Genomic DNA, 22,293 nt, shown 5'->3' on the forward strand with positions numbered 1-22,293 from the left:
AACCCTCAAACGTCATAAGCTATTGAAAATGATCAATCGTGGTTTATGATATGGCAAAATACAGTTTAATTTTCATAGTAAAAAAAAGCCCCGTGGCTTGGCGCAGTATACCGTAACCGGGTCAAACCGATGTAAAATAATGATTAAAAAAAAAAATAGTAAAAAAAATTAATTATAGAATTTTCTTATAAAAATAATCCTCATAGTGGTAGTTTTGTCGTTAGATCTGATCAATTGGTAAATCATAGGCCTACAAAAGTGACTAATTAGGGCGATACGATAGCTAGCATGATTAATGTCATACAGTCCATAATTCGTAGTTATATACACACCGGTCTCATGCCACTAGTATATACAAACGCTTTTGTTCCATCGTGCCAAGTAGAATATTAGCATCCTAACGTACCATTCCAGCGATCAGTACATTGGTGACCGTCGACGAGGAACAAATACAGATTCATCGAAGAGTCAGTCAAGACATAAAAGTCAATATTACAGTCTGACTTGAAATCCATTTTTTGAAGGATAATTCAGTCACTACAACAATAATTGCTGGGAATAAACGGTAAGTGGATGAGTGACGTTTACTCAAACGTTTCGTGTGAAAGAAGTTGCATAAGAAAAATTCAATATTAGCAAAACAATTCGCAATTCAATCTCACTTAAATATAAAATTCTTTCAATAATGAATGATACTAGGAAAAGATATCAAAAGACTTGTGTTATAAGAGACCTTGCAGAACGAAAAAAAGTTGTTTGTCATTTTCTTCTGAAATCACTCGATGTCAAGACTAATAATGACTTGTAACATTGACCATTTACCAACTGCACTATTAAATTTTTCATCCAAAAACTCACGAAGAAAACATCATGAATTCAATTGTCATCAGTGAAAAAATAATGAAGTGAAAATTTTCGCAATCTCAGCACTCATGTTTCTTTCAATAAAATACCTCAATAAAATATAAAATAATTCGACACTTGGAAAACAATTGGCTATTTAATATTGTTTAAATATAAAATTCTTTCAATAATGAATGATAGTAAGAAAAAATATCAAAAGACACGTTATAAGGACCTCGCAGAACGAAAAAAAGTTATTTGTAATTTTCTTCTGACACCACTCGATGTCGAGACTAATAATGATATATGACTTTAACCATTTGGTAATTGAACTATTAAATTTTTTATCCATTCCAAAAACTCACGAAAAAAACAAGATGAATTCAGTTGTCATCAGTGAAAAAATAATGAGGGGAAAATTTTTGCGATCTCAGTACATGTTTCTTTCAATAAAATACCCAGTTGTGCCAAGGGGTGGTTTTCCACCATATTGCGCATTGCAGCACTGTGCTATCCCAAACGCCATATGCGTGCGCAGATGCAATTATCTCACCGGGTGCCGCTCTTTTACATCTTCAAAATTATCCAACAGTGATCTCCCGTCGATGGTACGAACTCACTCGTTTCTCCGAAAGAAAGAGAGAGAAAAAATAATATCTGTTATCATAATACGCCACAAACTGCAGGGCTGAAAACCAAGGTAATCGATTTTCTGGGGATTGTGTCTTAACTATACTGTATTTGGACGTATTCCTACGTAAGAGGTTCTTTGTTGTTTACCTTTCATTTGGCGAGTTGAAGCCAGTCAAAAGTATCCCTCATACTGTGAATCACAGAATCGCATTAATTGTGCATAAATTAAGTGGCACGACCTTGAATCGGTCTTTCCCTATTTCAGGGGAATTTTTATTACTAAATATATTTCAACAAATTTCTTCGCTACTTATTGACGTGATGACTGAATGTATGACTGATTGGGTTCATTAGGACACCGGATCGGTGATGCGAAGGGGTTGTCGACTACGTGCGTCAAGCTAAAACGCAAATTCCACTTAATGATCAATTGATGAGGACGATGAATGTCACATTGCCGGTCAGCTAGCGTATTAAACACGTGCAATACATTTTATCTGCATTTGTCGACATGAATTGGCAGAGGACTCGTTGACCTACATATGACTGGGGTTGCTCCCAATTTTCTTGCAATTTTTTCTTGCTCTGTGTTTTCAACTCTAGAGGTCGAGGCTAGGGAAAATGATAGCACGGGCCGAGATCTGTTTCCAAAGAATTTTAACAGAATGTTTTTAATAAAAATTCGGGAAAAGACTTTGTGAGTGAACGATTTTTACGTGAATTATTCAATGCAAATTCACATGTTATTGTACATTTCTTTCATTACCAAGTGATATGCAAATGATTCTCGTTATATGCAAATAATATTCCAATTATTGATATCTCATTTTATTGTTTCCGAATGGATATTTTGTAATCGTTGATTTTGACGATTTTCGAATTTTGCCTGGAAATGACGTGGAATGTCATAAAACGTAAAGATACGATGTTTTTAGAAAATGTGCGAATGTATGTCCGGATGTGTGTGCGAATTTTTCGGAAGATTTTTATAAATCTTCACTGAAAAGGACTAAAGTTGAAGCTAAAAATCTGAAATTTCGTCACATCATTGGTATTTAATATTGTTGTTCACCTCCATGTTTATAAATCTTTAGGAGAGATAAAGGACAAATTTGTTAAATAAAATTCTCAAAAATCTTTTTTCCTCAATATCTCGAAAACTACGTGGCTACATTGAATTTATTGAAAAAATTTAGATAGGATGTTGAAATTTGGTGAGATTGTAGCTTTTGTGGTATTACAGGATATGTTTGTGGGTAGGCAAAATCGGATAAGTGGTTTAGAAGATATTCAACTTTTTGCGAAAAACCCTTTTGTCCAATATCTTCCAAACTACTGGACCGATTAATTTTTTTTTTAACTCGTCTTGCCGCCCCCTATCAAAATCAATCAAAATATGAATACCCGTTCACACAAAGTTTTCGAGATATTCGCATTGTTCTAATTTCTTCAATTGAGAGTTAATGTGGCGTTCCGAATAGGCGTAAAACTTGGAATAAATATCTGAGATTTCGGCTACTAATTAGTGTTGTTCGAGTCACACTTGTGTATAAAATTTTGTGTTGATCGATTCAATAGAGCTATTCGTCCAAAAATCTTTTTTTCTAAAGAGTCACACATCGCCATTTTATCGATGATTTCCGCCTGTTGGGGCTTATTCTCGACTTGTTTATATATTCATAGAATACTGAAATTCCATCAGTTCTTTAATCAGAGTTCCTTCGAAGGTATTTTGTCCGAGTTCTCGCCAAAAACCTCGTCCAAATTTTTCGAAAAATGTTTTCATCAAGGTGCTTGACAGATCTTTATGCATTGAGAAATTCTCTATTTGCACTGGAAGAATTTAAATGTGGGCGTTATCTTCAGATTCTGCAAAGTGGACAGAGGAAGGATAGCCGGTTGTCTGGGGGCCTTCGTAATAGACGTATTCCCATGTCAACGCCACGAATATTACCGTGACCCTGAAGGGGATTCGAAAACATTTATCCATCGTTTTCAAAAGGAAAGAAAAAATCCTTCAAGGATGTCAGTCTCTCTTTGTACCCTGTAATATTCACTCGGCACATCTCCAGAATTTATAAAAATCCAAAGGAAGAGGCAATGGTTAAGAAAGGAATCTATTTAAAAAAATTCAAATTGAATTTCATGTCACGTTATCCGTGTACGGAAAACGTAAATGGATCGATTGCATTGAATTGTTTTTGAAAAAGCGTTGAAGAACATGCAGCTGCGTAAATAATTCCGCTGTAATAAGAGCCTGGAGATATATGAATGCGTCCGCTGAGGGGAAACCTCGATTAGTTAATCAAAGTATGACTGACCCTGACATAGACATATTTTCTATTTGTTAATAGCTTGTGCAGGTATTTTCGTGATGACAATTTACGAAGGGAAAAAAAGTTTATAGTTTTCAGGAAAACAGTTTACTGCTTCAAAAAACTTATGATTCTGAAAGGCATTGGCACTGGTACACGGAGAGAAATTTTTGATAAAAATTATCCGACCGTTCTATAAAAGTGTATCATGAGTCATCGTTTCTTCATTTCTATCCCGAAATTTAGTAAAAATTAATATATGATGATCAAATTTTATTCTGTGTTAGAGAAATTTTATCCTGACGCATAACAAATTTTACCCTTCCAGTCCAATAATTTATGATCCAATTGATGTAGATAACAACGAAAATTCTAGAACGGTTGGTAAATTTTACCCTACCGGTACAGTAATATTTACTATACTGGGACGGTAATTTTTATTTTTATCAGGATAAAATTTCTCTAGAATAAAATTTAATCATCATATATCAATTTTTACTAAATTTCGGGATAGAAATGAGGAAACGATGACTCATGATACACTTTATAGAACGGTAGGATAATTTTTATCAAAAATTTCTCTCCGTATAGGAGGATTCATTTATAGTTAACAAACCGATTCGTTCCAGTGTTTCAGGCTCCATTTGTTAATAATTAATGCATGGCTAATTTGAAAGAAGCGTGGACTATGAAGAAACACTATTTTTCACAATTAACTGAAAGTTTCATCGCGGCAATTCGTGACTTGTTAACTATTAAGAAATATTCGCGTGGTCTTATTCAACGCGACACCTCTAAAAAAATTCAACGGAAATTCAATTCAATTTTTATACAAATTAAATGTTGTTTTTATACAAATTAAATTTTTATTGGAAGTCTCCAAGAAGTCTGTTGCAGTTACAAAATAATTCTATTGGTTTTTTGCGCCAATCCTGTTGAAAATTGTGCAATGTTACCGTATCATTTTTTATAGATATTTGAGGTAAAAAATCAATAGATCTTTTCATGGAAATTCTTGGGCATAAATGTTTCAATTTGTTTCCGCTGTATTTTTCTGCTCATAATTTTTTTTATTGTTATTTTACATTGCTTCGACTCGGTTGAGTATATTGCGATGATGATCAAGACTTTAAAATGGTCAAGATCTCACCATTCTAGCCGACCGGTATTTGAGCTCGGAACCTTGCGTACGTGAGGCAACGACTTTACCCTCCGCGTCAGGCTCATAATAAAATTGAAAAAAAACTTGAAAACTTTATGCCGAAAAAGTCTTATTAAAAAATCAACATCTACAGGTTTTTTTCTATGAAAAATATCTATTGAAAAAACCGACGGCCGTGGCTGTGTGGTTAGAGTATGGGATTGGCACGTGAGCGACCCGGGTTCGATACCCGGCTGGGGAACGAAAATTTGTAATACTCTAATCTCACAGTTTCACTGTCGAGCGGGAGTCTCGTTAAAGGGACGACTGTACCTGGGCAGGTTTTTCCCTCAAGTGAGGTTTTCCCTCGTCCTTCGGCGAATGCGTTACAGGGGGTTGGGGGGTGGGAAGAGAAGAAATCGTAAAAACCCGAAAGGGTATACGAGAGAAAATAGTTTATCTATTGAAAAACTCATAGCGAAGTTCAATAATTTGTAGTAGAACCGGCACAGCAAAAAATTTTTGTTCACAGAATTTTAACAGAACTTCAATTAAAGTTCTTATCGAGTTTCAATAGAAATTCGATAGAATTTCTCAGAGAAAACGCTACATTCTTCTATTGAATTTGTTCATACGTGTGCCCTCTGTTAATAGCTAACAAAACTTGTTATTTAAAGCAGCTTTACTTGTGCAATAAATTCATAGAGTGCAGTTAGATTTGGAATCATAATTTTTTTCTCAATTGAATGACCGTTTTGTTTTTTTCGATTCTTTATTAGATGTGAAAAAATGGAGAAATTTTTGACACCTCATAGAAAATTTTCAGCCGTTTTATAAAATGTAATTTGATATTTATGAAATTTTTCTCATACACTTTAGTTGAAAAATGCAAAAAATGAAAACATCCAAATCTGTAGCGCAACCTATCGAAAGAGTAGAGTTACTTTAAGTTCAGCAGAAAAATTCTTAAAATTCAGTACCGAAGGCCTTCTTATTTTCCAAGTGAAAAGTGCTTGAATCAAGATTCATTAGGTTGCTAAATTAAGCAACTTTGAGTTCTTAAACATACGAAAGGGATAAAATTTTGGAATAAATGGATATGAATTTTTCATTAATGGAATCTAAATCGATGGAATCGAAATGACTAAAAGTCATCAGGCGAAATACTTTGAATAACAAACAATTTATAGACATGAGTCAAATAAAAAACAAGAATGTTTTTTATTGTGAAAATTATACTTATTCTCCAGATTTGTTGCTCACTACATTTCAGTTCAAGATAGTTCTGAAATTCAAAAAAATTTTACTAAAAACTAGAGATTTTTCTTTTCTGTACAGATGTTCGCTATTATTTTCATGACCCTGTCAGTACTTTGGCTGACAGGTACAAGGGCAAGTGTTCTCGTTGCTGACAATACGATGTCAAGAATGATTGAATTGAATGCTGGTGTGCCATTCTGCTCTCTTTACACTGATCGTGGTGTGATACAAAAGATGATACTCGGTACTGACCCCAAGAAAGTAAGACAGATGTCGATGAATCTTGTCACAGACCTTGAAGAGACGTGTAAAGCTGCTCAAAATACAAAGGTAACTCATATTGTGTCTTAAGGAACTTCCGCAGTAAGTATATGGGAGTAGAAGGAAATGGACTGCAGAGCTGAAATTTTGAGAATATATTATTTGAGTGATAACAAATATTCTCCCGAAGTCCCAAAACGTTGAACCACATAAATTGTTGAGGAGAAAATATGAAAAATGTATTTATACATTTTTCATATTTTGATGATCATCAACACAGAGTCTTATGGCACCACGTTTTCCAAAATTACAAAAAAATAATCGACAATGGAATAAGAATTCAAACGCTTCACGAATGGAACCGTGTATATTTCAGGAACATATCCCCACAATTTCATTAGTCGTCACCACATCGAGTATTTGTAATTATTGAAAATGTATGGCATACCCATGTAGGACAATACAAAGTGGCTGAATATGGCAATACTATAGATTCTATAGTGCAGTAGGATTTTATCGGGACACAAGAATACCAACAGCATCGAACAAAAATGCGTGGTTGTCAAATTTCTCATGTAAATTTTTATTTGTTAAAAAATTCGGATGAATAATATTTCGGAATAAAAATTATTTAAAATTAATCATGAATAATAAGTGCAAAGAAAACCAACCGACGAAATTCCAATACGTCCGTGAACTTTTCGTTATTTCATTTTTTTTTTCAAAGGATGCAGCGGACTGTCGCAACCTTTAATATTTTCCCCCACTCCATAGCCCCAAAATTTATTGCGGAAGTTCCTTAAAATTTTCCTTCGAAATTTAGTAGTTTCAATTGATGTTTCGTCTTGAATTCGGAAGCAAACGCCAGGAGGTGGTTTGATCTATCCTGGAACGAAATGGTGTGGGCCAGGGACACTCGCAAAATCCTACGAAGAACTTGGGCACCACGCTGCTGAAGACGCCTGTTGTCGGGAGCATGACCATTGCCCAATTGTAGTCAACCCACACCAATGCATCAAAGGCATCTGCAACAACTCACCTTTCACGAGATCTCACTGTGACTGTGACGCCAAATTTCGACGGTGTCTTCAAAATCTTAATACGGAAGTTGCGAATACTCTTGGAGCTCTCTTCTTCAACGTCGTTCAAGTTACCTGTTTCAAGGAGAGACGTCCGTGCTCACAATGGCAAAGGTAACGTTATTATCATCCTATGATCTCCAGGACAGAAAAACCCGGAGTTTCCTTCGTTTTTTCTCTTTTTCCATCTTCCTTCATCTGGATTTGAATAAATGATAACGACGATGAAAAAATAAACTTGTGTTGACTCGAGGTGTAAGTGACAAGAATGACCGTCAATCTTAGTTTTGAAGTCTTCGCGAGCATATCCAGCTAACAATTTACCGGTAAATTTCCAGATATTTACCGGTTTTGCTGGGGACTTTTAGATGGCATCCGTAAAAATTGTTGATATCATTGGCTTCCGGATGGATGCCGCATTTGGTTTCAGCGTTGCGCCGACATTTCGAAAATATTGCAGTCTGCATACGAAATCTGCTCTGATTCAGAATCGGAGCTCATAGCCCTAAAGATGCAATGTTTGCGAAACATATCCATCCGGAAGCCAATGATGTCAATGACCGTCACTGACCACCGCCATGACTGGTAATTACCGCGCCGATAATCTGACCGTATGGTCAGAGAAAATGATGACGATTGACCATACGCATGACGTGACCGGATAAAGTTTGACTGTTAATTTCCATCTATATCACTCCGTTGGTCGCACTATGAGCGCCACACTGCACTTTTTCCCATTTTTGTAATGACACTGTAGTCAAGTCTCGGAGAAAGTTGAAAAAATTTGACATCTCATTTTGAAGTATCTAGAAGCCTTGTCAATGAAAATTTCAAGCAGAAATATCATACGGAGTAAGATTTTGAAATTTTCAATACACTTTTCGGAAATTTTTATCACATTCAAGTTCTACTGAAATTTCAAGGACTTTCGTCATTGAAAATAGTGAATTTCGAGGGGAAATTGATGAGAACTGTAAATTTTGGTTCAATTATTCCCTGATAATTAATAGAAAACCGGACAATTCCGAGAAACATATTCTTGAATTTTCAATTATTTGAAAATTCACGGCAATTTGGCACTGAATATTCATGTTTTCATTGAAAATTCAAATAAATTGAAGAATTCTCGTCTTTATGCTTCTCAAAATTTTGGTGTTTTATTGAATTTTCAGTGAAATCTGAAATTTTACGATTGTCTTTCCCCTTAAATTGCATTCAGTGGCAGTGTCCTGAAAATTACTAGTCAACTGCCCATGAAATTTCATTTTTTTTCTAACAGTGTATCATTCAGAACCGGGGCATTGATAATAATTAATAAATGATAATAATTCAATTCTATTGAAAAGTTTTCCGATCGAACCCTCAAAAAATGACACAAAAATTGACCGAAAAAAAAACGTCAGTCAATTTGCAACTATATAGACTATATCTTGGTCATTTTGGCCCATGTCTAACACAGTTTAACTGTGACGGTCATTTTGAATACAAAATTCGGTGAAGGTCGGGAAACGGTCAAACTTCGGTGATTTACGTCTGACCTGTCCATCTCTAGCGTTGACCCATTCAAAGGCCCTCGGCCGTTCTGAAGGGGAAGGGGGGGACATTGTAAACCGCAATATCTTAAAGTCGATACTTTTACTAATTGTCAATTTGTCTCAAATATAATTGTTTTTCGGAGGAAAAAAAAAGAAAATATGTTTGGCATCTGACGCTATTTCCAAGACAACAGGATTCTTGACTTCTCCTAGAATGACTCCTTATCGAAATCTACTATTTTACGAGTGAGAAATGACTCAATACACCGAGAAACATACATGTCCTGAATCAAGTCGTGTTTAACCCTTCAGAACTCGCGCTATAAGCGCCGCGCCGCCTTTTTCAAATTTTCGCTTGCCTCTTGCAAAATTGAGCTTTCAAAAAATTGAAAAAATTAGAATGCCTAGCTTGAATCATTTAGAATGGATTAGCAAGGTTCTTATCCGCTGAAAATCCATCAAGGCTACGAAAAATAATAAATTGTTGAGGCTCATACGCAAAAGCGGTGCCGTGCCGCCCAGCGCGAGTAACGAAGGATGTAAAATTTTCAATTCCGCTGTTGCTATTTCCCGCTCGCCGCACGCTCGGCGCGTACCTATGAACGTGACAACGCTGCGTTACTGAAAGCACGGGCGGCGCAGTGCTCACCACGCGAGTATCGAATGTCGGTGGCTGAGCGCGAGTTCTGAAGGGTTAAACCAAAAAAATGCTCGAAAAAGTAATTGTTCGAATGGAAGACGCAAAAGTTTCAAACGTGAATGATAGCCCTACCTTTTGCAAATAAAAATTGGACTCAAGATATGCTTCTTCAGGATGAAAATAGTTCTTCCAAAGTAAAATAAAGCAAAAAATATTGTTATATCATTTTTTTTATTTTAAGAAATAATTTCTTATTCTTGAATATTGCATCGCAAAAAGGAAAAATTACTATTTCTCATTTCGCATAACTCGATTATTTTTCATAGGTGCATATGGTAGGATAGAATAATGAGAAGATATTGCTAGAAATGAGATTTCTTGCTTGCAGAGACAATACAAATTTTCTGAAACAGCTGAATTTATTTGTGCGACAAAAATTGTTCATCTCAGAATGCTCTTAGAATGTTCAGCAAAAGATTTATGATTCTTAAGAATTTTTCAACTTACGATTGTGTTGATTCACACAAGCCTTTTTAGAGGAAATGTTTTGTTCCTTCAGTGTACGTTTTAAAAAATAGTGGACATAGAAAATAGAAATATTTGTAATTTTCTGTAATGGGTATCCATGACGTCAGTAATTTCGTCCAATTCAGCACATTAAACGAATGAATAACAATCGTTTCAGTTGTGAATTATCCCAGTGGGAACGATCCCCCAGGTACATACCGCGAGCCTCCGCTCGCAGTTGGAGATCACGACCTATAGCACTATTTAAGATTCTTGCAAATCTAGTCATAGATACATTGCAAGATCGTCAGAGGAAGAGGCTCAACAAACATGTCTACCGTTTATGTAAAATAACTTTTCAACATTTTTAGTTTGCTCGCTGTCTCCAGCTCTTCTGGATCGGTGAAGGGATAGAATAAAATTAATGCATGACCAATTTGGCTTCGTGAATTTTATAGGTGAAAGGTACTAACAAATTTTGCCTGCAGTAATAAAACATACGAGGGGGATGGTCCAAGGAACAATATTCGAAGGAGTGGAAATTGTATTGTTTGTTCCACGAGGGCCGGCGAACCGCATATATCAGAAATTCGGAAAAATTAGCACTTGAATACAATAATTCAAATGAAAAGGGACAAATATCAAGGTCAAATGTAACTTGTCTGATACTATGAGAAATATAAAAAGTTGGATATTGAAAGTAAAATATGACGAAATACATCGAGAATCCAAGACTATGGGTCAAATACAAAAGGGGTGTTGATTCTAACTAATATTTTAGCTCAATCTTTGATGTTACCCAAGTCACAAAAAAATTCAAATTCTTCCCGCCAACTGGTCCGTATGAGAGTTAGAAGCTTTCAAATTCAAGTGTGATTCTTTTTCTCGAGAACAATTAGAGGAAAAAATCTGAAATTTTTGTTGTGCCTTTGGGTGACATCATCGATTTAGCCAAGAAATGAGTATTGATCACGAACTCAAAAACTAGCGATGATAATTTTTTTTACCGAAAAACGGTAAAACGGAAAACGGAAAAACGGACTTACGCCCGTCCCATTTCCATTTTCATTGATAAACGTTGAAGTTGAATCATCATATTACCTCAATTTTTTAAGAAAAACAAAAATGGCGAAATACGTAAAAATTGAATTTTTAAGCTAATTCTAGAATTTAAACTCTTTATACCCCTTTTCTCCTATAATAAAAAAATTATTTTAAAAATCCAGATGAAAAACCTATATTTTTTGTTGCAACTTTTTTTCTCGGACGTCAGTTTGTCTCGATATCTATTTTTCTTCCAAATTTGTTCAAATCCATTTAATTCCATCACGAATGCGTAAAAAATCTGAAAAAAATTCAAAGAGAGTACTTTTAATGAGTGTTAAACCACTCTTTTTTTTCATATTTTTTTGAGATTTAAAAAAAAAATTGGGGGCTGGACTGAGGTAGAATCCATCATTTGTATTTAAAAAATTTGGAACTCTTGTTTTATTAAGAATCGTCGTTATCAGGAATACACAGGACATTTGACTCGCAATATTTGATCCTTCACATGCATGTCGTGATATTCGATACCTAATATACGACCTCAATGTTTGAGACAAGATATTTAACTCTCATATTTGACTCCAGAAAAACTCGAAACAAAGGCTTCTATTTTCACAAAACCTAGGAAAGAGTGGGACAAAATGAAACATTAAAAAACAAGACCGACGCAATTCAAGCAAAAAAACATTTTTTATTAAATTTTTTTGTCTACTTTTTTTTATTCTCGGTAGTATTGATGAAAATAATAATTTTCCATTTAGTAGAAGGGAAAATTATTGAGAAGTTTCAATGGGCGAAGATTTTGTCAATGGATTATTCGATTGAAATTCAGCATCAGATTTTCCTTTTTCATTTTTTTTTCGATTAATCTATTGACAAAATCAGCGTTCGTCAAAACTTCTCAATAATTTCCCACTCTACTGATAGAAAATTATTATTCTCATCAGTACTCCCAAGAATAAAAAAAAAAGTTAATAAATCAAAAAATTGAATAAATTTTTTTTTGCTTGAATTGCGTCAAACAGTCGTTTTTTTTGACTGTTTTATTTTGCCCCACTCTCTCCTATCGCATCCCAGATATTTCTGTTCCGCGGGCCCTCGTACCACATTACCAAAGAACAAATTATCAGGGAATAATAAAATGAAAGAAAACTCTTCAATTGCAGGAACGGATACGGTGAGGCTGAGTCGGACCGTCTCTGCTCACAGTACCAATTTCGTCCAAGTGAAAAGTACGTACCTCTGATGCCTCTAAATATGAACATGTGAATTCGGAAACAACACAAAACGGGACCCGACAATCCGTGATCCCAGAGTCGAGTTCCAGTACGAGGTTTTTTTAGATAATTTCTTCGAGACAACAGACGTACAGGAATAGAAATTGGCAGACTTATCATAACGTTCGAATTTAGAACTGTTTTAACTATACAATTGGCTCTTATTCGTCTCTCGATCTTAAAGGATTTTATGTGTCGGAGCTCAGTCTTCTTGGATCGACCTCGTACAATCTAAATTTTAAATTGATTATTTATTCTTCATGGAATATTAATTTTATTTTTTTCTAGATTGAGGGTGCGAGGATTTTATTAGATTAAGTGATCCTCAGGTAGAATCCTCACAGTCTCTATTGTTTTATCATTAAGATGATTCTTTTTTACTCGATGAAACTGACTAGATCAAGGGGAAATCTGCTCGATAATTTCCATCAGTCTTCTGCACGGAGAGAAATTTTTTGGGGAAATTGTAGAGCTAGTATCGGAGAAAGAGCACAAGCTATTTGCTATGAAAAATTTGAGTGCTGTTGAGTAAAATTTCTGGAAAATTTTAATTCAAATACGAGAAATTAATGTGCGGCACAATAAAATTTCAAGTACCAGCCCTGGAATTCTTCCAAAGAATTTGTCTCCGTGTGTCTTTTCTATGCAAATATAGATATAGTAATGATGCACAGTTTCAATGGGTAAATGTGATATGAAACAGTAATTCATGGATCTATAAGTTATTGAGATTGTCCAACCTAGCTAATAGAATCAGCAAGATTAGATATAATAACGGGTTTTTATGTAAAAGCGATGTTGAAGCATATCTTAGTATTATCTTTAATCCATTCAATAGTAATCAAAGAACGCTGTTGAACGTTTGAGGCTGGATAAACTCTTCGTTCACGCCTTTTCAGGGATTTTTAAATATTGATATCACATAGTTGAATAATTAGTGTAGAGGAAAATGAAATGTACACATTGTTACTAAACAAAACTAACTATCAATAATAAATTTATTCCCGATAAATTGTGTTAACTCCAGAACAATTGAAATTTCCTTCCACGAGGATGTCTACATTTATTTTTTATTAACTACCTTTCCCAAAATTGGAGGATGGAAATACTTTTGAGAAAACTTCGCCACATCTACTCTCAATCTTAACATTTGCGTAGGAATCAGCTCGAGTTTCCCCGATATTTACAATAGCAATTGGTTTGTTGGCTTCAACAGCTTGCAGGATAATTCTATAACCAGAGAACGTGGTTAAAGAAGTGCCAAGGACAAGTAAAGCATCTGCATTGTCTACAGATGTTTGGACAGTCTCAACGACAACGCGAGGAACATTATCTCCGAAGAAAACGATATCTGGTTTAAGAACTCCTCCGCAATTTTGACAAGGAGGTAGGATGAAGCCCTCAATTTGCTCTTCAGAGAGCTCGACATCACCGTCCGGTCTTATGGCCTTACTGACCAATGTCACCGATGGATTTGCCTTATCCAGAACTTTCTGGAAGTCATGTCGATTAATTGTTTTATCGCAACTCAAACACATTACCCTGAATGCTGTGCCATGAAGCTCTATCACGTTTTTGCTGCCTGCTTTCGAGTGGAGACCGTCCACGTTTTGAGTTACGATGCAATTCACTATTCCGAGGTCTTCCAGGTGTTTTAGGATTTTGTGGGTGCCGTTGGGTTGGACATTTGAAAATCTACGAGAAATAAATAATATAATATTTATCTTAATTTTTATTGTGGAAATTGGCAATGTAATAACGAAGTGATGAAGTGGTTCAAGTAGTTTGTATTCTGGGGCTAATTTTTAATGCACATCTGGAAATCTGAAAGAGATGAGGCATTCCACACTATTTCAACGGGGGCAAATTTTTTTTTTAAAGACGAGTAAAGTTGTAGCTATGAATCTGAAATTTTGTAATTGCTATCATTTGGGAGAAGTTCTGGGCGCAGTTTTAGCTCAATCGGTCTAGTAGTTTTTGAGGTACAGCAATTTCTCAAAAATCGTTTTTCCTCAATATCTCAAAAACTACGTGACCTAATTGATTTTTTTTTATGTCAAAATATTCCTTGTGATAATATCTATCAAATAAAGTCATAAGATCCCTACGAAACTAGGGACAGCTTGATGATAATTGGAATTTTTCATTTTTATGATAAAATTAATGTATACACGTTAACTCCCGAAAAAATTGAGATAGGATTTTGAAGTTTGGTGAGATTGTAGCTCTTATGATATTACAGGATGAGTTCGTGAGCAGGCAAAATCGAACAAGTGGTTTAGAAGATATTCAATTTTTTGTAAAAAACTGTTTTGCTCAATATCTCCTAAATTACTGGTCCGATTTCAATTTTTTTTCAAAATACTCGTATTGCTGCTACCTATCGAGATCAATCAAAATATGAATACCCGTCCATACAAAGTTTCCGAAATATTCACGTTTTTCTATTTTTTTTCCATCTCATAGTGAATTTAACGTCCGGTAATCCGCATAAAAGTTCGAATGAACCCCATAAAATTTAGGCTAAAAATCAGTATTATCGGGTCTCATTTCTGTACAAAATTTTGGGTCGATCCAGTAGATCATGGTATAGAGCCATGTATCTAAAAATCATTTTTGTAAAAAATTACATATCGTCACTTTATCGATGATTTTTGCGGCTAGATGATTAAAAAAGTCATTCAACATTAAATTATGCTGATTTCTATTTTATATCATGTTGTTTAATATCAGTCGGTTTCATAATAAATGAGTGTTTATTAAAAATGTTGTCGCGAAAAGCGTAATAAAAAGTAATACAAAAAGGCGTGACGCGTCCGCGGAATAGGATTAAAGATAAAAGAATAATAGTTTTTGCAATGCTAATTAATCTCAACTACCCTTTATGATTGATGCTATTGAAGAAAACATTCCAAAAAAGTGAGAATATTAAAAAATTAATAAATGAAAAAAAAAGGAAAATAAAAATGAAATATTCATTAGTTTGTTAAAGATAATATCCATCAGATAAAGTCGGGAAGTTGAAGAGGAATTGCCAATTCTCATTTTTAAAATTGGAATTGCTACGGATCCATTCAGAAGCTCATTACCAATGGAATTGGTAGAAAAAAAAGACTAATAACACATGAAGAAACAGTCCCATGGCTTCTAATAGGAGTCCTATACTGCTTGTTTTGCACTAATTATTTGTTTTTAGACATATATTTTCGATCTTCAACGCATGAGAAATCTTACTCCAATATCCCACGACTTTTAAAACTCATAGTAGTCTCCCCTTAGCTTGCACCCATGGGTCCATTGGATCTACAATGTTTGTTAAATATCTCAGCTCCTATTCTTTAGATGAAGTAGATTCTTATAACGCATGACAATTGGTATGGGTGTTTTCGCCAATTATTGAGGTAGTTTTGTGCCTTCAAAAATTTAATATTGTTGAGGGTTCTTATATGGCATTCTTATCATTTCAAAGGTCTCCAAAAAACTTCCAATTTTTTGCACATTTCAATACGCTTTCAACATTAATTTTCAAGTTTTGTTAGTTTTTGACAAAATTTTGTGCGTCAGCAGAGGTCAATTTTTTCGGATTTCCAATATCGCGTGTTTAAAAGCAAAAGGTCATATACGTTTTCTGAAATAGATAGTTATTGTTCAGTGAGAGTTAAAACAGGATATCCAATGAAAAAAAAATTCTCGTTAGAAAAGGTATACATATACCCTTATCCATTTGATATGGGGGAAAGGGAACCACTAGGCTTAGAAGAAGTTCGTGGATAACCATAATGCAGAAGAAAGAGATAATGAGAGCCATTTAGTTCGAGATAAGAGCCAAGGGAACAGATTGAGAGTGCGTGACTGCAATTTGCATACTTCATCAGGGGATGAGGATTTTTATACAAGAGCAAATGAATTTTCAATGAAATCGAGTGGTTATTTCAATTTATAAAGAGGCTCTAGTGCAAGTGACACCTAACTAGGAGTGACGCATAAATTGAATAAATGGAAAATTGTTCTTTTCCAAGAGTTGGAATTTCCAACAAAATCTACTCCTCCGTTGAAATCCCGTGGAAATGACAAGAAAATTACATGTGAAAAAATTATGTAGTGGCACATTTGTTCAGTGATTTTCCTGTCAGGAATATCTGAGAATCGATTTTTCAATTAAATTGAAATTGTGGAGGCGTCAGTGCAAGTGGCAGCTAACAGCCTCGCCATCTCAAAAATTATGTACTGGGTATGTCTTGATAGCCATACCCTGCAGATCACATGTTAAAAATGGACCAACACGCTATTGAAGTAGCGAGTACCCTTTTTAATCGTTGCAATGCACAGCGAGAACCTTTATCACTTCTACACCAGTCTTCACGGGCGAGAGATTTTCTCGCCTCTCTGCCATCTTACGGCGCATGGGCACATTATTCATGTTCTGATCTCCAGGAAAATGCAGGCTGTTTAGTGCATGTGACATGTTTTCCATTGTCTCAATTTAAAGAATTTCAATTTATTTATAAACAAAGAATGTTTAAAAAAAATAATAATTCTGACAAATTGTAATTTGAATGAGTCTGAATATTCAGGATTTTTTAAAAATTTTCTCACACAATGTAATTGACAAATTTGATGATTGAAAATGGTTAAATCTATAGTGTATGGTCTGTACCAAATTGTACACTGAGAGAAAAACGAACAAGTTCGCAAACAAGTCTTGTTTGGGCCAACAGAATCGTTAGTTGAAAATCACCAAAACAAGTGGGAAATTGCTCTTGTATTGTATAGAGTATTTTATTATTGCTAATTATATAGAGTATAGAGTTATTAATCTTGTATCGTATAGAGTTACTTTTGCTAATAAATTAGAAATATTATGCTTTCGAATGGTTATTTTGCACATCATTTCCATCTATCATGCATAGCTCGTTTATTACATTTTATTAAATTGAATAAGATTATTCCTTTTACCTAATATTGTCAGATTTTCAACTTAGCTGAATGTTACAATCATCATTATTCTTATTATTTTTACAGATCTATCTCTCCCCTCAGCCCTTCGATAAAATGTTAATAGAAAAATTTCATTTACACATACTTGAACGAATTTAAAACATCACATTCCAAGAAACCATCAGAAAGCTCACTTTCAAGGAAATTCATGAGAATTTAGAATTCAACCAATATAGCTATCGTAATCATCTTTTAACTTCGACTTAATGGCATTAAAACAAACATTTTAAGCTATGATTAAATTCAATTGAAATATGATATTCAAAAATATCCTCGGAATTCTAATTTAAAAAAAATGCAAAATTTTTAAAATTTTCGAATAAATTAAAATAACGATTATTGCTATCGCCTTCATCTTCGAACTCGGTCAAAGGGACTTCCAAACTAATTTTTAAAGCCATCATCCAATCAATTCAAACCATTTTTTTTAGTTATCGTGGGACAATCGATTTTCGAAAACATTCAAAAATTAAAAAACTAATGGATGAATTAAATTTTAATCAACGGCGATCGACAGGGCTTAAGAATACCTATATTTGAGAAAAAGATGCGATTCCATCCATTCATTAGAGAACAATTGAAGAAAAACTTGACCGCACTCATACGTACGGACACGGTCTAAAAAGTGCATTTTCGGATTTTTTGGATCATAATGGGTCGATATAACACGAAAAATTCAAAACTTAAATTTGAACGATAACAATGCTTCCATTCGGAAACAAAAATAGTTTTTTGGTTCGAATTTGAAAGTCTCAAACATGAATAATTGCTCTGCTTTCGACAACACCGAAATATTTGGCTCAAGAGGCGGATCTTTCAAACAAGACGGTGCCTTTTCAGGATAAAAATATCTTTTACAGAGGGAAGTTTATCAAGAAATATTTTGTGCCTAAGTTATAAGATTGCTGTCATATGATTATTATTACTTCATTTAAGAATTTATTTTTGTCTATGATTATTGAATAGCCAAAACGACAAACTTCTATCCTTCATTTCATATAAAATGAGCATTTGCTGGGAGCAAAATGTGTATGGGAGCATCGAATAACGAAGAAGTAGTGCTAGAAAGTACATTTCTTGCTTCCACAGAGAATAAATTTTTTTTGAAAAGACTAAATCTATATTTGCAATAAAAATTTTCAATCTCGGCGCACACTTGGCATGTGTAATTCACATCTATAATGTGCGTGGAAAGATTTTTCGACCATCTTAAGAGGCAATGGAACTTACCATTGAAGACTATTCAGCAAAACCCAAATTCTTACACTATAAATACCAAGATTATTGACGATGTAAGAATTTGATTTTTGCTAAATAATCGTCGACGAAAAAACTTGGAATCAAGATTCTACTCCGATTTTCAGTTCCATTGCCTCTTAAGAATCGTGAAGTTCAACATTGGACCTGAAGTTCCCGCTTCAGTGCATTAAAGTTTTGGCACAAAAACATAATTTTCTGATCACTTTTAACAACTGATTCTTTTGGCACAAGTAAGACTTGTTTGAGAATTGCTGTTTTTCTCTCAGTGTAAAATATACGTGGATATCCCTGAGCATTTCTTCCATATAAATTATGTAAAATAGTTCTTCTAATAAATATATAAAATAGTTTGATCACTGAACGAATTCCAATACTGGTCAGTTCATGTTTATTGACTCCTAAATCATCTTAGGGGATAATAGGGAAAAATGAACACTTCTGAGTTTTTTAAAAATGTCAATAGCCCATTCAATTTTCAATGAAAAGGGATATTTTTTTCCATGGAGAGGCCAATTCTGTAACGAAGTGGTAAACTACGATAAGTGCAAAAATGGAACTTTTTCAAGAGAATACAAAAATTTGACCACGTTTGAGAGAATTTTCGATTAAAGCAAAGACAAATTAAAAAAAAAAATGCACTTATCCTAACTTACCACTTCACTACAGAATTGTTTCCCTCTGTGATGAGCCTAGATTGACCTCTACCGATAAATTCGTTCCTGAGTTATGAAAATTAGAAAAAATGTCGAAAGTGTCCGTTTTGCCCCACCCTCCCCTACTCACCTTGGCCATCCTATATAGTTCCTTGCCCAGTACCTCCGTCTGATAGGTTCTTTGTTTCTAAAATCCTGGTACAAAACAGGTCTCTTGTTACTTGTAGCATATAATCCAACCCCCTGAGAGCGATAGTCTGGAATACCACTCTCCGTAGACACTCCAGCTCCAGTCAGGACACAGAGTCTCCCAGAATTTTTAATAAAATTTGATAACTTTGTCAAGTCGTCTGGTTTCGGGGGTTCGTATTTTGGAACGAATGCCAATTGCGAATAGTTTCTCCCTTGCCCTGAGCGAAACAATCGTGGATTTGATCATTAGTCAATATAACAAGTCAACAAATTATATTATCATAAAATATTTCATTGAAATTATCAAACCTTCTCACCAATGAGTAACCTCAAACCCATTGGGACCATGTAATCGTACTTTAAATCCGTCAAAACGTGAATAGCTCCACTCATTGCTGATAATCTACTCACTTTCCCTAGTTTTTCACAAATCATCCCTTAAAAATAAACAAATAACCTTGGATTACTCCTTTTGGTATATCACTCATTTGAACTGACAGTCGCAGAACAACACAACAGGGTTGCCAGATACTTGGGGAGCCAAACCGCCAATACGTGGCGCTGGTATAGCCCCATTTCCCCACCAATTCCCATCCACGTCAAACAGGAAACTTTGAAAAACTTATGAAATGTGAAAAATCCAGTATAGTAAAAATAAAAAAATGTTATAGCATATTAAAATCTCTATTCTTTAGTCTTTCATACAAACTATATTAACATTGCTAGCAATATTTCGCAGGGTTCAACTTAAAGAGGGTCAAGCTTCTGAAGGGTTCAATTCCACGAGGATCAGATGTCTCAGGAGAAGATAGTTACGAGGGTTCAATTTAACGAGGGCCATGCGTATCAAGGAGTTCAATTCCACGAACGTCAATTATACTACAAGGATCAACCATACCAATATTATTATTCGCTGGAAGAAACAATTGTAGTTAATCATCAAGCTTTATTGAATTTTCCACGTTATCATTTGCGACCCAGGTAAATTAAAAATTTGGCGATACAGTTTTGGTGACCCCTTTGGTGACCCTCGTGACATTTGACTCCCGTGAAATTTGACCATACCTTTGCTACCCTTGTGAAATTTGACTATCCCCTTGCGACTTTTTTGTTGTTTGACCCTCGTGACATTTAACCATTTTCTTGTGATCCTCGTGACCTACAATTCCGAGTGGAACTCTTTCTCCAGTCCTACAGTTTATTATATATTTTTTTAAATGATGTCTCCAGCATATAGCCTACTTGGCGGGTTATAGCCTGGAGCAAAAATTTGCCCGCCAAAATGCGTCCCAAATAGCCAATGTGGCTATAAATAACCCCATCTGGCAACCCTGCAACACAATTCGACATACAGGGCGCGTTTCGCAATCGACTTAGTAGCAGTACTGTAACCCTATCTAATTTCGCTTTACTGCAGCTACGGTAGTTGATTCCGAAACGCACCCTATTGGCGATCCCAAAAGCGATTTTTCGCCCTCTACTGAGGGTTTCTATAACTAGCCTAACGGGGAACCACCTACCAGGTGGTTGGGCGCCGGAATGTATGGTTATACGAAATTAAGATCGTTGCCTCCCATTACCCCATCATTATTGGACTTTGGTAAATATGAATATCAATCCAAAGTTCAATTTGACATTTTGTGATATTGGAAACTTACTAGGAGATACTAGGAGACCAATTCAAGCAGGGGAGGAGGTATTATTAGCTGAACACATCCTCATCTGGGGTGTCAAAAGTTATAAACAGAATTACGTAGAAATTGTATCAGCTTGTCGTCAATCGTCACATTGGAATAATTACCACGAAACAACTATAAAAATTCTGTTTGAGGAAAATAAGAGGAAAATAATTAGCAAATGTACTTGTCCAGCTGGCTTGGGTGAAAAATGTAAACACATTTTTGCGACACTTCTATATATTTATCGGTGAAGAAAGTCGTGTTTTTTTTTGTTTTTGATCGTTTTATCTACTCCAATACATTTACTGATCGTCAGTCATATTCGAGTATACGCAATCTGCATTTTAAATATTGGATTTATCTAGGGTTCGAGTTGATAGATTGGAGATGTTGAGCTGTACAGACTTGAAACAGCAATGGGGCAAGGTGAAATTAAATGCTGATTTAGCCCAGAATCAGGTAGTGAATTTGGAGGAATTTTATTGCATGAAGGTGGAGAAAGTAGAAAAGAGAATGATCCAAACTCCCAGATTTTCTTTTTTAAATACATTGATGACCAGGTAGGGAAACTGCAGTTTCACATGTGAAAGCTCAAATTTGATTTATCTTTAATTTTACAGTTTGGCAAACAGCGGACTCTTCGATCATTTTTTTATAAACATCTGTAGTTATTTTTATGAGTAAAATACAGTACATAATACTCCATGAGTAGTGGTTATTTTTATGAGTAAAATGAAGTCAGCCCCCTGTTACACAGTGTTTTCAGTGTCCCTCATATTGAAGCCATTACAGATGGCGCGGAGAGTCATCTGACGGCTCCCCACTTTTCACAATTATCCCCCACTCTTTGACGGTTTTCGCGCTTTCGGAACCGTGAAGAAATGGAATTTGTTAGGATTAGACTGATAACCTGATGCGCAATTAGCAACTGCACAAGTAGGCATAATTATGTCAGTTTAATCTCACTTTCAAA

General features: G+C 35.0%; 3 protein-coding genes and 1 non-coding gene across 7 annotated transcripts; 2 read left to right on the forward strand and 2 right to left on the reverse strand.

Annotated features, from left to right (window-relative positions):
* The first annotated feature begins 390 nt into the window (after positions 1 to 390).
* On the forward strand, positions 391 to 13,570 carry LOC107039778 (acidic phospholipase A2 PA4). 2 transcript variants are annotated; one of them, XM_015259571.2, is made up of 4 exons: positions 391 to 565; positions 6,271 to 6,522; positions 7,312 to 7,646; positions 12,428 to 13,570. In XM_015259571.2, exons 2-4 carry the CDS (start codon positions 6,271 to 6,273, stop codon positions 12,528 to 12,530), a joined length of 690 nt encoding a protein of 229 aa, XP_015115057.1. In that variant the 5' UTR covers positions 391 to 565; the 3' UTR covers positions 12,531 to 13,570. The 2 variants fall into 2 exon arrangements, with proteins under 2 accessions (XP_015115057.1, XP_015115065.1); XM_015259579.2 differs by lacking the exon at positions 391 to 565 and adding an exon at positions 1,437 to 1,543.
* On the reverse strand, positions 13,519 to 21,398 carry LOC107038260 (NAD-dependent protein deacylase Sirt4). Of its 3 annotated transcripts, none has more exons than XM_029126111.1 (4): positions 21,300 to 21,398; positions 19,959 to 20,078; positions 19,580 to 19,859; positions 13,519 to 14,233 (listed from the first exon to the last, which is right to left on the reverse strand). In XM_029126111.1, exons 2-4 carry the CDS (start codon positions 20,074 to 20,076, stop codon positions 13,612 to 13,614), a joined length of 1,020 nt encoding a protein of 339 aa, XP_028981944.1. In that variant the 5' UTR covers positions 20,077 to 20,078; positions 21,300 to 21,398; the 3' UTR covers positions 13,519 to 13,611. The 3 variants fall into 3 exon arrangements, with proteins under 3 accessions (XP_028981944.1, XP_028981945.1, XP_015112749.1); XM_029126112.1 differs by lacking the exon at positions 21,300 to 21,398 and adding an exon at positions 20,994 to 21,006; XM_015257263.2 differs by lacking the exon at positions 21,300 to 21,398 and adding an exon at positions 20,707 to 20,722.
* LOC114841326 lies at positions 16,712 to 16,849 on the reverse strand. The gene has a single exon (XR_003783093.1). It is a non-coding gene; the product is annotated as a U11 spliceosomal RNA (small nuclear RNA).
* Positions 21,162 to 22,001, forward strand: LOC107039785. Its single transcript, XM_015259592.2, has 3 exons — positions 21,162 to 21,241; positions 21,303 to 21,530; positions 21,686 to 22,001. The coding sequence occupies exons 1-3, from the start codon at positions 21,181 to 21,183 to the stop codon at positions 21,712 to 21,714; spliced, it is 318 nt and encodes a 105-aa protein (XP_015115078.1). The 5' UTR covers positions 21,162 to 21,180; the 3' UTR covers positions 21,715 to 22,001.
* Positions 22,002 to 22,293: the final 292 nt, after the last annotated feature.

Source organism: Diachasma alloeum, unplaced genomic scaffold (genome assembly GCF_001412515.2).
Source record: "Diachasma alloeum isolate Michigan unplaced genomic scaffold, Dall2.0 Dall_scaffold_00178, whole genome shotgun sequence".
In the NCBI taxonomy this organism is placed as follows: domain Eukaryota; kingdom Metazoa; phylum Arthropoda; class Insecta; order Hymenoptera; family Braconidae; genus Diachasma; species Diachasma alloeum.

Coding starts and splice junctions, on each gene's coding strand:
- LOC107039778 (XM_015259571.2), top strand. CDS start 6,271: ATGTTCGCTATTATTTTCATGACCCTGTCAGTACTTTGGCTGACAGGT. Junction 6,523..7,311: donor AAGCTGCTCAAAATACAAAG/GTAACTCATATT, acceptor TGAATTCGGAAG/CAAACGCCAGGAGGTGGTTT. Junction 7,647..12,427: donor CCGTGCTCACAATGGCAAAG/GTAACGTTATTA, acceptor CTTCAATTGCAG/GAACGGATACGGTGAGGCTG.
- LOC107039785 (XM_015259592.2), top strand. CDS start 21,181: ATGTATGGTTATACGAAATTAAGATCGTTGCCTCCCATTACCCCATCA. Junction 21,242..21,302: donor CCCATCATTATTGGACTTTG/GTAAATATGAAT, acceptor GAAACTTACTAG/GAGATACTAGGAGACCAATT. Junction 21,531..21,685: donor AGCTGGCTTGGGTGAAAAAT/GTAAACACATTT, acceptor GGATTTATCTAG/GGTTCGAGTTGATAGATTGG.
- LOC107038260 (XM_029126111.1), bottom strand. CDS start 20,076: ATGATTTGTGAAAAACTAGGGAAAGTGAGTAGATTATCAGCAATGAGT. Junction 19,860..19,958: donor GGGTTTGAGGTTACTCATTG/GTGAGAAGGTTT, acceptor TGTTTCGCTCAG/GGCAAGGGAGAAACTATTCG. Junction 14,234..19,579: donor AACTATATAGGATGGCCAAG/GTGAGTAGGGGA, acceptor TATTTCTCGTAG/ATTTTCAAATGTCCAACCCA.